Below are 15,397 nucleotides of genomic sequence, written 5' to 3' on the forward strand. Positions count from 1 at the left end.
GATTTAGAAGTGATGTTTAGACTAGAAGGGTGATTCCTGCTAGTAATATGACATTACATAATGAATGGATCATACCTGCCTTTCAGGTGGAATAGGCAACTAAGTTTGACTTTGACCTCATAATAAAGGGAATTTGTTGTTGGACTTTGCCTGGCCTGACTAAGGAAGTAGTCCATCAAGAAGGAAATAATTCTTTAGTGTTTTTGTATCGCAAAGATCTTCCTGTCTTTTTTTTCAGGGGAAAAAAGAAAAAAGCATGAACTGTAAAAAATTATTTGTCACTTCACTGGCATCTGAATCAGGTAAAGGTTTAAAGAGAGAGAATGAAATAGTCTTTTGGTAGGCAAAGAAGAAAAGATTTATGTACTCAGAGCAATGAATTCCATCAGTACTATGGAGGTATTTTTACCTTGTTAGGATTAGTCAGTTTAACTTTAGACATAATCTGAATTTAAAATATGATTAAACTTATAGCAGTATTTTGTCTCCTTTCTTTACAGGTTTGCTGGTCCTCTGATACATTTCAGAATGCCGCTGGTAAAAAGGAACATAGACCCCAGGCACCTGTGCCACACGGCTCTGCCTCGAGGTATCAAGAATGAATTGGAATGTGTCACCAATATCTCCTTGGCAAATATAATCAGACAACTGAGTAGCCTAAGTAAGTACCTTGTCCTAGTAATTGTATTTAGAACTAATATACTTTACAGTCACAGTTTCTGTGGTTGAAGTAGGAGCACCTTTTCAAATTCTCAGTAGAAAATTGTGGCTGAGCCTTGAATGTACTCCTTTTGTGCCTAGTGACTAGCCTGGACTTCTGTGAAAGAAAGCTAGGAGTCTTTCCAGCAGCACATCTTAAAACTGTTCAGACATATATTTCTGTTACTAGTGGAACATGACAGAAAAACATAGCTGGTAGTTAATGAAGTCAGTAATTGCTAACCTTAGAGCAGTTCTTGAGTAGGGAATATGACATAATGAGGAATATATCACTGGTTGCTTAATTCTCTTAACTTAAACCCTTGATCATGTTGTGGTCATTCAGGAAAAAAAAATAATAAACCCAGAAATGTAATTATTACACAGTATTTCAAACAGCTGAAGATCTTTCTTCCTCCTTCTCCCTTCTGTCAACAGTTTTTCCCTTGGTGCATTTGAGAGGAGTGACTACTTCTCAAGCTCTTGAACTCTGAAGATTTTCTGAAAAGGCTGGTTTATGGGTTGTTTTTTCTTTAAGTTACAGCAACTTTAAAAAGTTGTCAGATGAACCAGCATGATGGCATTTTAAATTTCCAATACTACAGGTGCTTTTTAACTACTAGGACATTAGTAAGACTACCAACACAGTAAATATTAAAATGTGCGTGTATATGCATCTACAGTATGAAAAACAATTTCAGCTCCGTCAGTATCTTAGGGTCGTAGGTGATGTAGCCTAATTTGTCAATTAGATTAATTTGGTTATTGGTTTGATGGTATACTGTATGGTGACTCTGTTTTGGCAGGCTTTCAAAGCTGTTAGGGTGCCATTAGATTGAAGACTCTAACTGGGGACAGTGAATTATGCAATCGAGACAGGAAGGCTTACACCATATAAATATGAACATTATTAATATAGCTGCTGCAACAGCAAGGAAAATAACTATTTAAATTCTTTTCAGTGAATCAAGAGCATATCAGATTAGGTGCAGTATATGGTCACCATCTGTGGTCTTGCTTTGTTCTGCCAAAAGCCCTTCCAGTCTTAGCTGCTCGTGTACCAGCCTTCCCTTCCAAGTCACTCTTACTAATACCGTGTTCGTTTATTTTAGTTTGCTTGTTTTAAAAATTCTTATATGATTATATACTCCATATAGGGTAATTTCCTTTCGTAGGTGGCATACCAAATTTACATTTGATATTTTCGTTTGTAAGTTTCATTTGACCTTAAAAAAAACCCACAAAGCACGTGTTTTTTCCATTTGAAAGAACACCAACTTCTAACTCAACATCGTGGTTTCAGTGCTTACCTATTGAGATTCAGCTGCCTTTGCTATGGTTTTTTTGCTATTACAGAGCTTGTGCCAGACACTGTGTGCACAACTGCTGAGGAGGAGGTCAGGATGAAGCAATACCAGAACAGAAAGAACTCAATTAAGAGAGAAAAAACAGTATTGAAGAATATCTATTGAATCCTCCCACATTTGTTACATGGCTTGCCTAGTGTATAGCACACTTAGAGAGATACTTTCAAAGGAATGTAACAGTAATTATGTAAACTTTTCTGTAAAAGGAATGTGGTTCCACTTGAAGCGTGCATACATAGAGATGAGCCCTAAATTGGCTGGTTTCGCTTGGCAGAAGTTTCTGTCATGAACTTGTGACTCTCTAGTGGTCAAAAAGGCATGCAACGTTGGAAATGACAAGGAAGGTAAAAGAGGAGGGAAAATGTATTAATTTTACTTTGCAACAGCAAGCCCAGAGTAGGTCATTCAGGATTTTTTATAAGTTAAACACTGATGAGCAGGACCTGTTACATCAGTGTTTTGTTCTTCCCTCCAAATAGCACCATGGTGTTTGTAGGTTTTCTACGGGCAGTGTTTATACCAACTGAAGAAAGTTTTTGGTTTATACTGTATGTGTTTTTCAAGAAAAAAATACATTATTCCTGCAGTTAAATAGAATATGTTTTGCAACATAATCCCTATTTCTCAGCCATGTTAAGGATGCTCTATAAAAATGGAGATTGTGTTACAAAGGTATGAGTACCTGTGAAAGTATTTTGTTCCAGAATATATATATATATGTATTTAATTTTTATTTTTTTTAGCTTTTCTGCCTGTTTGTGCTAGTAGCAATACAAATTCAAAAAGATTTGGGAGTTCTGGCATAGGAATTTTGTCCCTAATGCTTAAACCCAAATAACCAGTCTTCACTCGGTGTGTCACTGTTAGTGGTGTACAGCGAGGCCTGCTGACACGCAGATAAATGTTAGTAGTTGCCTGTGAGTCACAGCCAGTGGGCATGGTTTCGCAGCAGTCCCCTGGCAACCAGCTTCTCTGCAGTCCTTCTCTTTTTTATTTTCTGTGTATAATGTGTATGTTTGAGAATCGTCCTTAAATTGTAGATGAAACAGGGCTTCTCTCTCAGAGCAGAAACTGAGTGCTCTGGTAGGGTTTCATTTCCTTTAAACTAAAGCTGCTTTTGCTTTTGACGGTAAAGTTACACAAATTTAAATGAATGGTCTTTGACCTGATTAGCACTTAGTCATTTCTGCCTCTAAGATTTTTCAGTTACTGGCCCTCAAACAGAGAGGATTAATCTCCTGCCATTATGACTCTCAAGACCAACCGTTCTTAACCTTTCTTCTGATATGATATGGACAAAGAGCACTGTGATGGAATTAGAACCTCCAGTACTTTAAATGATACCAAAAAACATAATTTAGAAATGTTTTTAGAAAAGCTAAGTGTAGAGTTTTGTCATGTATGTCGTTAGATCTCCATTCTTGGAGATATTAATAACTTGACTGGGTTAGTCAAGCAAGTGGATCTAATTGGATCTGCTTTGAGCAGGGTGTTGATGACTTCTGTATGTTGATGACTAGATGGTGTTGATGACTAGATGACTTCTGGAGGTCTTTTCAACATGTACAGCACTGTTTCTATGATCTTGGACACTGTGTAAGTAGGATATGCCTGCAGAAATAATACCTATTAAATAACAGGAATGCTTTTCCTGCATTTTAATATAAAATGAAAAGAGCTTTACATCAGTATATCAGCAATAGCTGCTATGTGTCTCCATACAAATTCTCAGTCCTTTCATAGTTTATTTGATGTGTTGCTTTTAATTGTTCAGTTTGAGAAATTTTTTGACCTTTAAAAGAAGTAGAGATGAAAGGACAAAATATTTATTTCTGCTTTGAGTGATAGTCCTTGCCTTTCTCCCTGGAGCATGAAAACACATCAGTCTGTCTTGATGCAACACAGAAAATTGCCAGTAAGTAATTTCCACCCCCGACCCCCCCGCCTCCTATTCCCAGTCTTCTCTAACTTCATAAAAGGATCTGTCTTCGGACAGCTTTTCTTAGCACTGTGGCAACAGAAACTCTCTGGACAACAGCAACACTTGTTTTAGTTTTCTAGACGTTCTTCCCTGTATTTCTTGCTTTCTGCCTGTATCTGCTTTGGAGAAGTGCTTACCTTTTTTTTTTCACCGATATTGCAGATACATTAGTACTCCAGTACTGCCTGTGTTTGGTATATGTTGGTGAATGTCAGACTATAGCATTCCAGCATACATGAAACATAACTGATAGCACTGTGCAGCTGTGCCATTGTTGGAAGATGGATAATAGTTCTCTTGTGTGCACGTAACCTCCTCGTTTTGTTCACAGCTATTGACCGATCTTGCTTTTCCTTTTGTGCAGCTGTTCCCTGTACACAGAATCTCAGTATCACATAAGAAACCTAGCTGATGGGGTTTGTTCTTGGCCCTGGTCTCTGACACCTCCATCTGTGGAGGAGAACATTTCTCCTTTTGAGTATGTTCCTTTAATGAATATTTATATTGCAGGCATTCAGACCAGAACTGTTATTCAGTCATAGCAAGATGTCATTTCCCTTTTTTTTTTTCCTTCTACCTCTGTATATAGGAAGAGAATGCTGCATAACTCTTGTTTGCTAAGCTGGAGTGCAGATTTGTGAAAATTTGCAATTTTCAATTAACATGGAATCTTCAGTAGCCTTTCCCCTCTTTCTATCTTTTCTTTGTATTATTTCCTATTTTTACCATGCTGTTCTAGTTCATTATTTCTTTTCCTCACCCCTTATTTGTTGGTTTTCAGGACTAAAATCCTGACTTTGGAGCATATTATTTCTCCCCGTTTTTTTTTTTTTTTTCCCCCTTCTCACACACTTTTAACTTTTCCTCCTTATTTTTTGCTTACCACATGATCTCCTAGAGGGTTTTAAACCCTGCTTATCTTGTGAGGGACATTTTCTCACCTTAGGAAAACCTTCAGTTTGCCATGGCTTAAGGTGTTAACATTCAATAAGTGGGAAATGTTTCATCTGAAATACTTACCAGCAAGGTGTCTGGACTGCAACTAATCTTTGGAACGAGGCCTCTTCAGACCAGCCTTTTCTCTTCATCTTGTCTCTACAACATCTTCAGGACAAGGTGAGGCCCCTGCATGTTGCATGATCTGAGGTATGTCTCTGCAGATCTGCAGCTAGAGCTTCAGTCAATATTCCAGAACCAGCAGAATCCCTGTGACAAGTCCTGCCCTGGGAATTCTCCTCCTCGCTGTGTTCACAAGCACATTCAGTATTCTCTGTGAATTTTCTTCATTAGTCACCTCTCTCTCTTCGTTATTACTGTGATAGCCAGAGAGTACTAGAAAAGTGTTCTTATGCACATAGGGTAAGGGAGCGGATGGACTTGAAAACTAAAGGCTTACTCAGCTTTTCAGAGACCCCCATCCTCTCAAAGTCTTCTGTCCGATTTCTTGATGTTGTCTCCCCAGCAGTGGCAGTATTGGTGATGTGATGTTGTTTCGTGTCCACCTCAAATGATAATGAGGTGATGAGCAAATGGTCGGTAATCTCTCATTGAAAAACTACCATGTGTTAGCAGAATAAAGTCCTACCTGTTACTAATTCCTTGCCTATGTAGTGCTGTGATTTCAGGTGACACTATCAAAGGAAAGGAAGAGCAAGGCTTCCCTGTGAAATGATCTTTAGGACTGGTGCCTTCAACATCAGGTTCATCTCTCAGCAGTCTCACAGATTTCTGAATATCTAATGGATAATTTCAGCCAGTTTACTTGGTGGTGTCCTCAGTAGGAGACAAGAAATTATATCTCAGACCACCGTGACTGAATATTTCTGAAGGCTGACTTTTTCTTCTTGGATGTCAACAAGAAGCATCAGACCTGCTCCAGAGATGGCCTTTAACAGAGTTTATTTGATAACTTCTGATACCCTGGTCAGGTTGGCTGATAAATGCCTGGTTCAATTTTGTTGGCTAAAGGAACCAAGTTGCCTCTTCAGTACTCTGATATTTCTGTTACAATCCTTAAATCCAGTCCTCGTGGACTGCCCTTACACCTTCATAATGATAGGTTCCTAATTAGCATCTCTGAACTATATTTAGTACATCATTTTTCAGAGCTTGCTCAACCGTAGCCACTAAAGTTCTGAAGGATCTACCAAGATCTACCAGGGGTCTTATCTCCAAGCCTGAGGAGACAGTTCAGTCTCCTAGCTTTTAGTCCATATCCTAGCCACTGACTTCTGAGATTGAAATGATCCTGATGAGAAACAAGTCTAAGGTTTCAAGTGAAACTCAGATATACCTCGATTTTTGCTAAAACATTCAATTAAGTAAAATTAATGTAGTGAAGATCTGAAGCTGAATCAACAGGCAACGGATATGTTAAATTATGTGTTAGAATTAACAGAGGAAGAAAAATGTATTAATAGACTTGGAATAACTTTCTTGGTTTGCTTTATAAAGATACGCTGGCGTTACATTGTTAGTGGCTTATGTGGTAACTAATTATCCTGAAAGAATATTTTCTAATATATATGCTATATTGTGTAGGAAGGAACTATTCAGTAGTGAATAATGTAATTTTGCATAGTGTAAGTATATTGGGAAGGGATTGTGCAGTAGGACATAAGACAGGTTTTACAGCTGCTTTTGTACATATTTTTATTTTTTAGAAAAGGTACTGGGCAAAAACATGGTTTAGTGTGTGAATGGGATTGAAATAATAGAAATCAAGGAACGATAGCGTATAGGTGGGTAACAGACTGAATTCTTAGCTTATTCTTTCTGATATTTTATCAATTTCTACATCTTTTTTAAAAATCAAATTGCCAAATCTGTATTTTTAAACTGTAATAATATTATGAGGTTTGTATCTTTCAATATATGAACATATTTACTATTTTAATATTAGAATAACATTTAATAATATTAAATTTAATGATAGAACACTTCATTAAACATTGCATGTAATAATGCAATATTTAATGTATTAATAATTTAATTCCAATGATAAGTATGTTGGATTAGATTTTGGTTGTGTACATGTTAATGCTGCCCTCCCTCCTCCCCTCTTCCCACTGAGCTCCATAAATTTGACAGATTGGTTAAGGCTAAATTAATGAAGATTAATACTTTTGGCAACATTGAACAACTGCCTCATTTTGATTGTCCTGCTCGAGGCGTCTTACATTGGCCTGAGATTTACCCCAGTCATCCTCTTGAATTTCAAAAAAATATTGTTGTTTTATGGCATTGAGCACTTTAGGTGCTTAATTTATTTATCCAGATAGCTACTTAAAATTTAGAGCATAGTTCCTAGAGGTGGCTGATGCCATAGCTGATCTGCAGGATGCTGTTTCAGGTTTAGATGCAGTTGAAGGGTTTGGAACTCTTTCTTTAAAAATGCAAAAGGATAGTAAAGAAGTGGCTTCTTCCACCAGTCCGCCTTTAGGACCCGTGTCCCATTCCTCGTCTGAGAGCCTGTAATTAAATTTGATGGTAATGGATCTAGCATTGTAAAATGATTAATTTAAATGCCCTTTCCTTCAGGTTTGCTGACAGATGCAGCCTAGAGAATGCTGTAGTTCAGGTGAATTTGAGGAGTGGAGTTTTGAGGGAACTGCTAATTTATCCTGCAGCATGTTAGTGTGGTTCTAGGAATTTGTGTAACACAATGTATGAGACATCTCTTTGCCACACTTTGTTTAATTAGCCTGAAACAAGATTCAGAACTTTACGTGGTGACTGTAGTTGACTTCAGTTTGTCTGATACATACCCAGTCCCCCAGAACAAGGCAAAAGTAGCATTTCTTTTACCTTGGTATCCCTTCATATTAGTGTATTGGATAGTTAGAAATTACTCATTTGTGCACAGAAGCCAATGCTGGACAAATGTTTAAGACATTATGGGAGAAGATTAGAAGATAAAACAAATTAACAGAAACAAATGGTGAAAGAGAACTGTAAGACTGATTTGTAGGTTTTTTACAGCTTTTATAAGCCATTGTACACTTACTGCCATGGTAATGAACAGGAGTGGATGATACATGTTTTGGTGGTTTTAATTAAAAAAAAAATAAATGGTGAAGGCAGTGAGTAGTATTTTTTTTTTTTTGTTCTGTTTTCGGCTAGTAACTACTAGCTAGTATTCTGTTTTCAGCTCACAGATCTGTTTTAAGTGTCAGGAAAATAATTGTTCAAAAAAGGCTATCAAAACACACACACATGCTTGTTGGGGAGGAAGGATATCATGTTGCTTTCAGGGCATTTTATTTGGCTGTCACAACAAAGGACACCGAGTGACACCAGAGGGAGCTGCATTCCTGTATCCCTTTCTTAGTGAAGAGTTAATAGTGAACAGAGACCTTTGAGACAAGAGGAAAACGTTGTGAAAATAATAATAAGGTGAATAATACATTCCTTAATTAAAAATAAGTAATAATTATGCTCTTATTTAAATGAAGAAAACTTGTACTCTGTTAATAAAACTAAATGCAGGTGTGATGGACTGAGAAGAGCAGCTAGTAATATTGGAGGGAATATGACTTGTCTTTTGAAAATGACAAATTTTGTTATATTTCTAGTCAATTAAGCAAGTTTTGCAAACACAGTAAAATAAGCTTTTCACAGATGCTGAAATAACTTACTTGCAGAAGTTTATATTGTCGTTTAATTTAATAGACAAACAAGATCACTGATCTTTCTAATCTGGTATTATGTGTCCAGCTGTGACCAAGATCCTAAGGCGTTACTATTTTAATTGTCAGAGTCATCTGTCATTCTCTTTATTGTGCTCCATGAAGTAAGAGTAGAGTTTTTCGTCAAGCAGTCCCATAATGATGTAAATTTTCTGAAGTATTATAGTACTCTGGAATATTCATTCTATGTAATGGAATTAATTTTGACTCCTTACTCTTCTAACATATTACCTATAAATTAAGTGTAATGAAATCAGTAATGTAATTTTTTCTTATAAGATTTTTGTTACTTATTTGAATTGTTATGACTCTTTGTTCAGTGTTATCACTTGTAGTTTTATTTTTTGTAGCCATTCAAAATTGAAGATATATTCATATGGAATACACGCAGAGACAGCAACGTGAACAAATGCTGGATTATAAATGTTGCATACGTATATACCTTCACACATAGTATTCTTTTGAAGGGAAGTTGTACATTTCACTAAAAGCAGACATTTTGCTTTGCTTGAAAAAGCATTTAGTTAAATATACTTCAAGCTAAATAAAAAGACTGCCAACAGGCATGTAGGTAGAGACATTGTGGTTGGCATACCACTTCAAACGCCACAGGTTGTTTTTAATGTGTTTCCCATTTGAGAATTAGTGTTCGTAAGCACAGGCAAATTATTCCATGCAATATGTTTGTGGCTGTATGCAACATAATGAAAAGATTTTTGAGACAGATTATTTGCAATTGGAGCTCATTAATGAGGTAGCTAAATTGTAAGCCTGATAAAACGATGTAGATAAAACAAACCGTAGCCTTAAAAAACACCTATAAAAGGGAAGTTGTTGGATTTTAGAGCCCTGCAGTTTACTTTTTATTCTATATATGAAATTTTACACTTGATTTTAATTTTAATTTGCATGTCTGAATATTATGTGAGTTGTCTAATTAAATTGAATAATATGTTCGAATATATATTTTAATGTATTATCTGAAAGACATTAAAATGGTAGTAAATGCGTATTAAAAGTTTAGTAATCTTGCTCTTAGTGGATCACATTTTTAAGTAGTTTCTCTTGCTTCAGATACAGGTTAAAGAACGTAAACTTTACATATTAGAAAGTCTTATGTCAGGTGAGTTGCCAGCTAAGTAGACTTTACTAACTTCCCATCTATATTTTACTGTGGCCTGGTACTTAAGGATTCTAAGAATGGCTGCATCTTTGATCTTCTTCTCACTGTGGCTAATAGAAGATGCTCCAAGAATAAGAGCAAGGCAAGCATGTACGATACTCCTACTGATCTCCCAGCCTCGAACTCTCCAGCTTGGAAGCCTCTTCAGCCAGCTGGGGCTTCTGTGTATCTATTAATGCTCAGTGTGTTTCTTTTCCATGACTTAGTATTGTAGGCAAGCTTAAATCTCTTTAGCATGGGTCCCAGTACAGAAATATGTGAAAACTCACCTTTCTTAACTGTGAAGACGAGTTATTTACTGCTATCCTCTGTTTTGTACCTTCTGAGGAATTATTTATCTGTGCTATGTCTTTTCTTTTTTTATGACCTAGCTGTTAAGTATTTGTCAAAAGCCTTGATTAAAGCCTTTCAAAACTCTCTTGGAAATCTTAACTAGATGATAGCTTTCCATCTATGTGCTTATAAACACTTCAGGGATGCATTGGGTTTGTGTGGCAAGGTTTTGGTAGTGGGGGGGCTGCAGGAGTGGCTTCTGTGAGAAGCTGCTAGAAGCTTCCCCCATGTCCAACAGAGCCAATGCCAAGACAGACCCACCACTGACCAAGGCTGAGCCCATCAGCAACCGTGGTAGTGCCTCTGGGATAACATGTTTAAGAAGGGGAGGGAAACTACTGCACAACAGCAGACAGAGAAGTGAGAATATAGGAGAGAAACAACCCTGCAGACACCAAGGCCAGTGAAGAAGGAGTGGGAGGGGATGCTTCAGGCACCGGAGTGGAGATTCCCCTGCACCTCATGGTGAAGACCATGGTGAGGCAGGTTGTCCTCCTGCAGCCCATGGAGGATAATGGTGGAGCAGATATCCACCTACAGCCCATGGAGGATCCCACACCAGAGCGGGTGGATGTGCCTAAAGGAGGCTATGATCCCATGGGAAGCCTGCACTGGAGCAGGCTCTCCTGGCAGGACCTGTGGACCCGTGGAGAGAGGAGCCCAGGCTGGAGCAAGTTTGCAGGCAGAACTTGTGACCCTGTGAAGGAACCATGCTGAAGCACTTCGTGAAAAACTGCAGCCTGTGGGAAGGACTCACGCTGGAGAAGTTTGTGGAGGACTGTCTCCCGTGGGAGTGTCTCTGCACTGGAGCAGGGGAAGAGTGTGAGAAGGAAGGAGTGGCAGAGACACAGTGTGTGATGAACTGACCACAACCCCATTCCCCGACCTCCTGCCCCGCTCAGGGGAAGAAGGTAGAGAAACTGGGAGTGAAGTTGAGCGCAGGAAGAAGGGGGGGTTGGGGGGAAAAGTGTTTTAAGATTTGGTTTTATTTCTCATTACACTACTCTGACTTGATTGGCAATAGATTAGATTAATTGCCCCAACTTGAGTCTGGTTTTCACCTGTGATGGTAATTAGCGAGTGATCTCCCTGTCCTTATATCGACCCCCAAGCCTTTCACCATATTTTGTCTCCCCCTGTCCAGCTAGGAAGGGGAGTGATAGAGCAGCTCGGTGGGCACCTGGCTCCCAGCCAGGGTCAACCCACCACAAGAGATTTCACTTTACAAAAGCTGTGTTGTCTCTTCTCCAACAGGTCATCCAGGTGTCTGCTTATACAGTTCTTCATAATGATTTATGTTAAGTTGTCTGGATGTCAGGCTTACAGGCCTGTAGCACTCATATGTTCCGTGAAAAAATTTTTGAACCTTACTGCTGTGCTTGCCACCTTTCAGCGTGTATTAAGGAGTTTTACAATTTGTTACTAATATTTTATTGCTCATTTTTTTATTTAGTTTTGTAATTTCTATATAGTTAGTTCAGTTTCTTTGAGCCTTCCACAAAGCAGAGTTGTGGGATGAGGATCTCTCCAGTTCCTTTCACTGAACACCAGTGGAAAGTGTTCGTTTAGCTCGTCTGCGGTGATCTTGTCTTTTCTGAGTACTCCTCTATACCTGCATTACCAGTTGGCTCTACAGACTCCCTGGCAGGCTTTCTTGCTCCTCACATCTTGGAAGAAATATTTATTATTAGTTTGGTAGTTGTTGGTAGTGGTGGTATGTGGTATGTGCTGGCCTTGTGCTAACCGCGTGGTATCTTTAAGTAGTTTCCACACTACCTGTAGGGATTTAATTTCTGTCCTTTTGATGTCTTTATTTAAAAGTGTCCTCATTTTTATGTATACTTCCAGATTTATTATGCACCAGAAGCAAAGTTTTCATAACTATCCTTTCCTTTTGTACCTGTCAGAACTTGCGTGCAAACCAGGTAGTTAGAAATTTGTGAGATTTATACTTCCAAAACCAAAGTCAGTGCACAAATAGCACAGAAACTACATATGCACAATATGGTAGACAGTTTTAAAAAGCTATCCTGTGATATTTCAGAAATGTGGCTGCAAATTTTGCTAGGCAATGTAGTAGGTTTTTTCAGTGGCGTTGGCAGACTACTCAAGTTGAGTCCAGGATGCATTAGAAGCACTATGCGGAGTACTCCCTCTGTAGAAGATAAACTCATTACTGATCCTTTTCTCGTGATACCCAAATCTCCTTCTCTTTTGAGGTAAATGGGTGATGCCCACTGAAGTGAACAAAGGACATTCTTATTTTATTTCAGTATAAATTAGTCAGTTACTAGAATTTTGATTCTTCAAAGTAGGATTATTTTTTATAGTATTATATTATATTATTATTTTAGTGTGTATTTTTTAATAGGTTCATTCTAACTACCCTAGATGTAAATATCTGATCTTCTGCTTTTGACAGGTCCTCTAAACAGTAGAAGTGGAAACTGTACTTCATTTTGAGAAATGTTGAGATAAATTTCACTTGGAAAGATTAATTATTGCTCATACAGGAGCAACTTAAGATGCTGGAAATCATCCTTCTGTACATACCCAAGAAACTAAACAGTCTAGTTCCTTGCATATCAGCATAGTTAAATAAATTTATACTACCTGAATATCTGTCCTGTAATGTATTAAATAATTTAATTTCTGATAAATAAATTATACATTAAATATTTACTTTTCTGAAGCGTTCTTAATGAGCTGAGTAAGTACATGTTGTTACAAATGATACTCACGCATCTTAGGTTTAGTTCCTTGAACAAAATAATTAGAAATCTTTTTCAAGGCAAACTTATTTGACTGTCTTGTGATATGCTTGATTATTCTTTTTTTCCTATTTCAGGTAAATATGCTGAAGATATATTTGGTGAACTTTTTAATGAAGCACACAGTTTCTCATTTAGAGTCAACTCCTTACAAGAACGTGTAGATCGCTTATCTGTCAGTGTTACACAACTTGATCCAAAGGAAGAGGAATGTAAGTTAACCCCTGCACTGAAGATTTCTTATTTTGTCACCCAGACACTATTGATACATGAGATCGAAATAATAATAGTTTAAATTATATTTATAAGAACACAGAGCAAGGCATCATGAGGGAGAGGTCCATTTCTATTTCTGCTACAAGTTTCTTTGATAGTCTTGAGCAGCTTTCTGAGCTCAACATTTTCATGGTAACTGGGCAGTAATGTTGCTGATGAATTTACATAAAAACTGCTACAGGAATATGTGTCACTTCACTAGTATTATGTATTAGTGTTAATACTATGTAATACTATGTGAATGCTTAGAGATAAGTCTTTGCTCTTTTTTTAACCTTCCTACTAATTCCCATGGGACATACCATTTGTCCAAATAAGGTTTTTGCATTTGATTTGTTACCATTTTACATTCTCTATGAAGTTATAGTTGTATAGCTCCATTTATTAATGCTATGTATCCCCTTGGATTCTTCCTAAATAGCTGTAAGTACTATAAATATTGGTTAGCACTGAGAAGAAAAGTACTTCCAAAAGTCAATAGGGTATGCCGCATGCCTGTTAGACAGAATTTGTTTGGGATTTAAATGATGCATAGATTTTTGTGACTACTATAGGAGCACTGACCACCTAATATGTAAATGCCATGAAGCTTTCTTGCCTTCCTGGATATCTGTTGGTTACAGGTGAAACTGAAAGGTCTTGTAACCCCAAACGGGTTTAGGGTGTTCTAGAGTATATAGCTAAGACCTAGAAAGTAGAGCAACATCCTGTCATGAAAAATAACTTCAGATTGCTTGTATGATCCAATTTTAAAGTATAGAAATCTGTTTCAATTTCAAATGTCTGGGTATAATAGTTGTGTGTCATTCAGGAAAAATGAAGTGTCAGACCAGGAGCATGGTCTTCGGGCTATATTTAGTTACTGTTGTCGAAATTTCACTAATAGCAAAATTAAGCTATGGAAGTTTTGATTCTGTACTTGGCGTGACATTAATTTTAGAGCAGGTTTCAAAAGACAGCTGTTCACAGCTAGTAGCAGATTTTCCACGAAATCGTGAATTCTTGCATTAATGGGATTTTCCAAGATTCTTGACAGTAGCAGAAATCATACATTTACACCTCTTTTTCCAATAAAATACCATGTTTACTATGATTGGATAGTGAAAAAAATCCTTTCCATGTACCATAACAAATTGTCAGCAATTGTAATCTTTTAATAGCTGTAATACTCCACAGTGTTAACGTCATTTCTGTGTTTACCCTTGACAGCCTAGTTTTTTGGTTTAAATCAGAGTGGGGTATATGTTGATAAGGCATATCTAATATGGCTACTATTCACATGTAGGAAAATGGAGAGACCATTTTAACTCACTGAGTCATCTAAGGATGTTACAGGATAGCAAGATGCAAATTGTACTTTGCTGTGTAAATGGCCTTTGAGAAGTTTGGCTGTAGCTTTCAGTACTAAATATCCATAACTATTTGATGTTAGAGAACTGCTAGAAATATTTCTAAATAGTATGTAGTCCCGAATGCACCAGAACAATAACTTTTCACAGTACTGTGTATACTATAGCATTTGCTAAACTGTATAGCTAAAGAAAGGGACAGACACTGCAATTAAAGAAAACAGGGCTGAAAAGAGGTCTGCTTGCTCAAGTCCGGAGTGGCTAAATGGGATTCGAATCTGATATCCTGGATTTGTCTCTCAACACCATGGAACAGCCGAGACTGCTAGTACTTCAGAGGAACCCATGCAGTCCTCAGTGTCAGGAACTATTAAATGACTATTTTTATTAACCTAAGACTATCCAGCCCTTGAGCCATATACAGTGTTCCTTGTTCACAAACGTCTGCCCAGAATGAGTCACCAGATGAGGACAAAGGAGATGAGAGGAAATTCAATATTATATTTCCTTAAAAGTTAGGGATCTGGAAACTGTTTCTCCTTCAGTATCCTGTTTTGGGCTCAAAATTTAGAAATTCATCACAAATAGTTTTGTGTTAGTCCTGATCTGGGCTAAAATAGCTGGAGGGTGGGGAAAACATTTGGATTTACCTTTCTTGCCTTTCTTAACCCTCTGTGCAAGAATTAAGCAAATTTCAGTACTTCTGCTCGGCTAACAGCATGTCTAAAATGGGCTCTACTTGTAAAATGA

General features: G+C 37.5%; 1 protein-coding gene across 9 annotated transcripts in view; it reads left to right on the forward strand.

Annotated features, from left to right (window-relative positions):
• Nucleotides 1-15,397, forward strand: part of WASF1 (WASP family member 1) — a 101,806-nt gene that overhangs the window by 68,674 nt on the left and 17,735 nt on the right. For all 9 annotated transcript variants that reach the window (XM_063329802.1, XM_063329796.1, XM_063329795.1 and 6 more), the window contains 2 exons: nt 501-661; nt 13,100-13,234. In XM_063329802.1, coding sequence (XP_063185872.1) covers nt 529-661; nt 13,100-13,234 — 268 coding nt within the window. In that variant the 5' untranslated portion in view covers nt 501-528. The remainder of the gene's footprint in view (nt 1-500; nt 662-13,099; nt 13,235-15,397) is intronic.

The sequence above is a fragment of the Chroicocephalus ridibundus genome, chromosome 3 (genome assembly GCF_963924245.1).
Source record: "Chroicocephalus ridibundus chromosome 3, bChrRid1.1, whole genome shotgun sequence".
Lineage (NCBI taxonomy): Eukaryota > Metazoa > Chordata > Aves > Charadriiformes > Laridae > Chroicocephalus > Chroicocephalus ridibundus.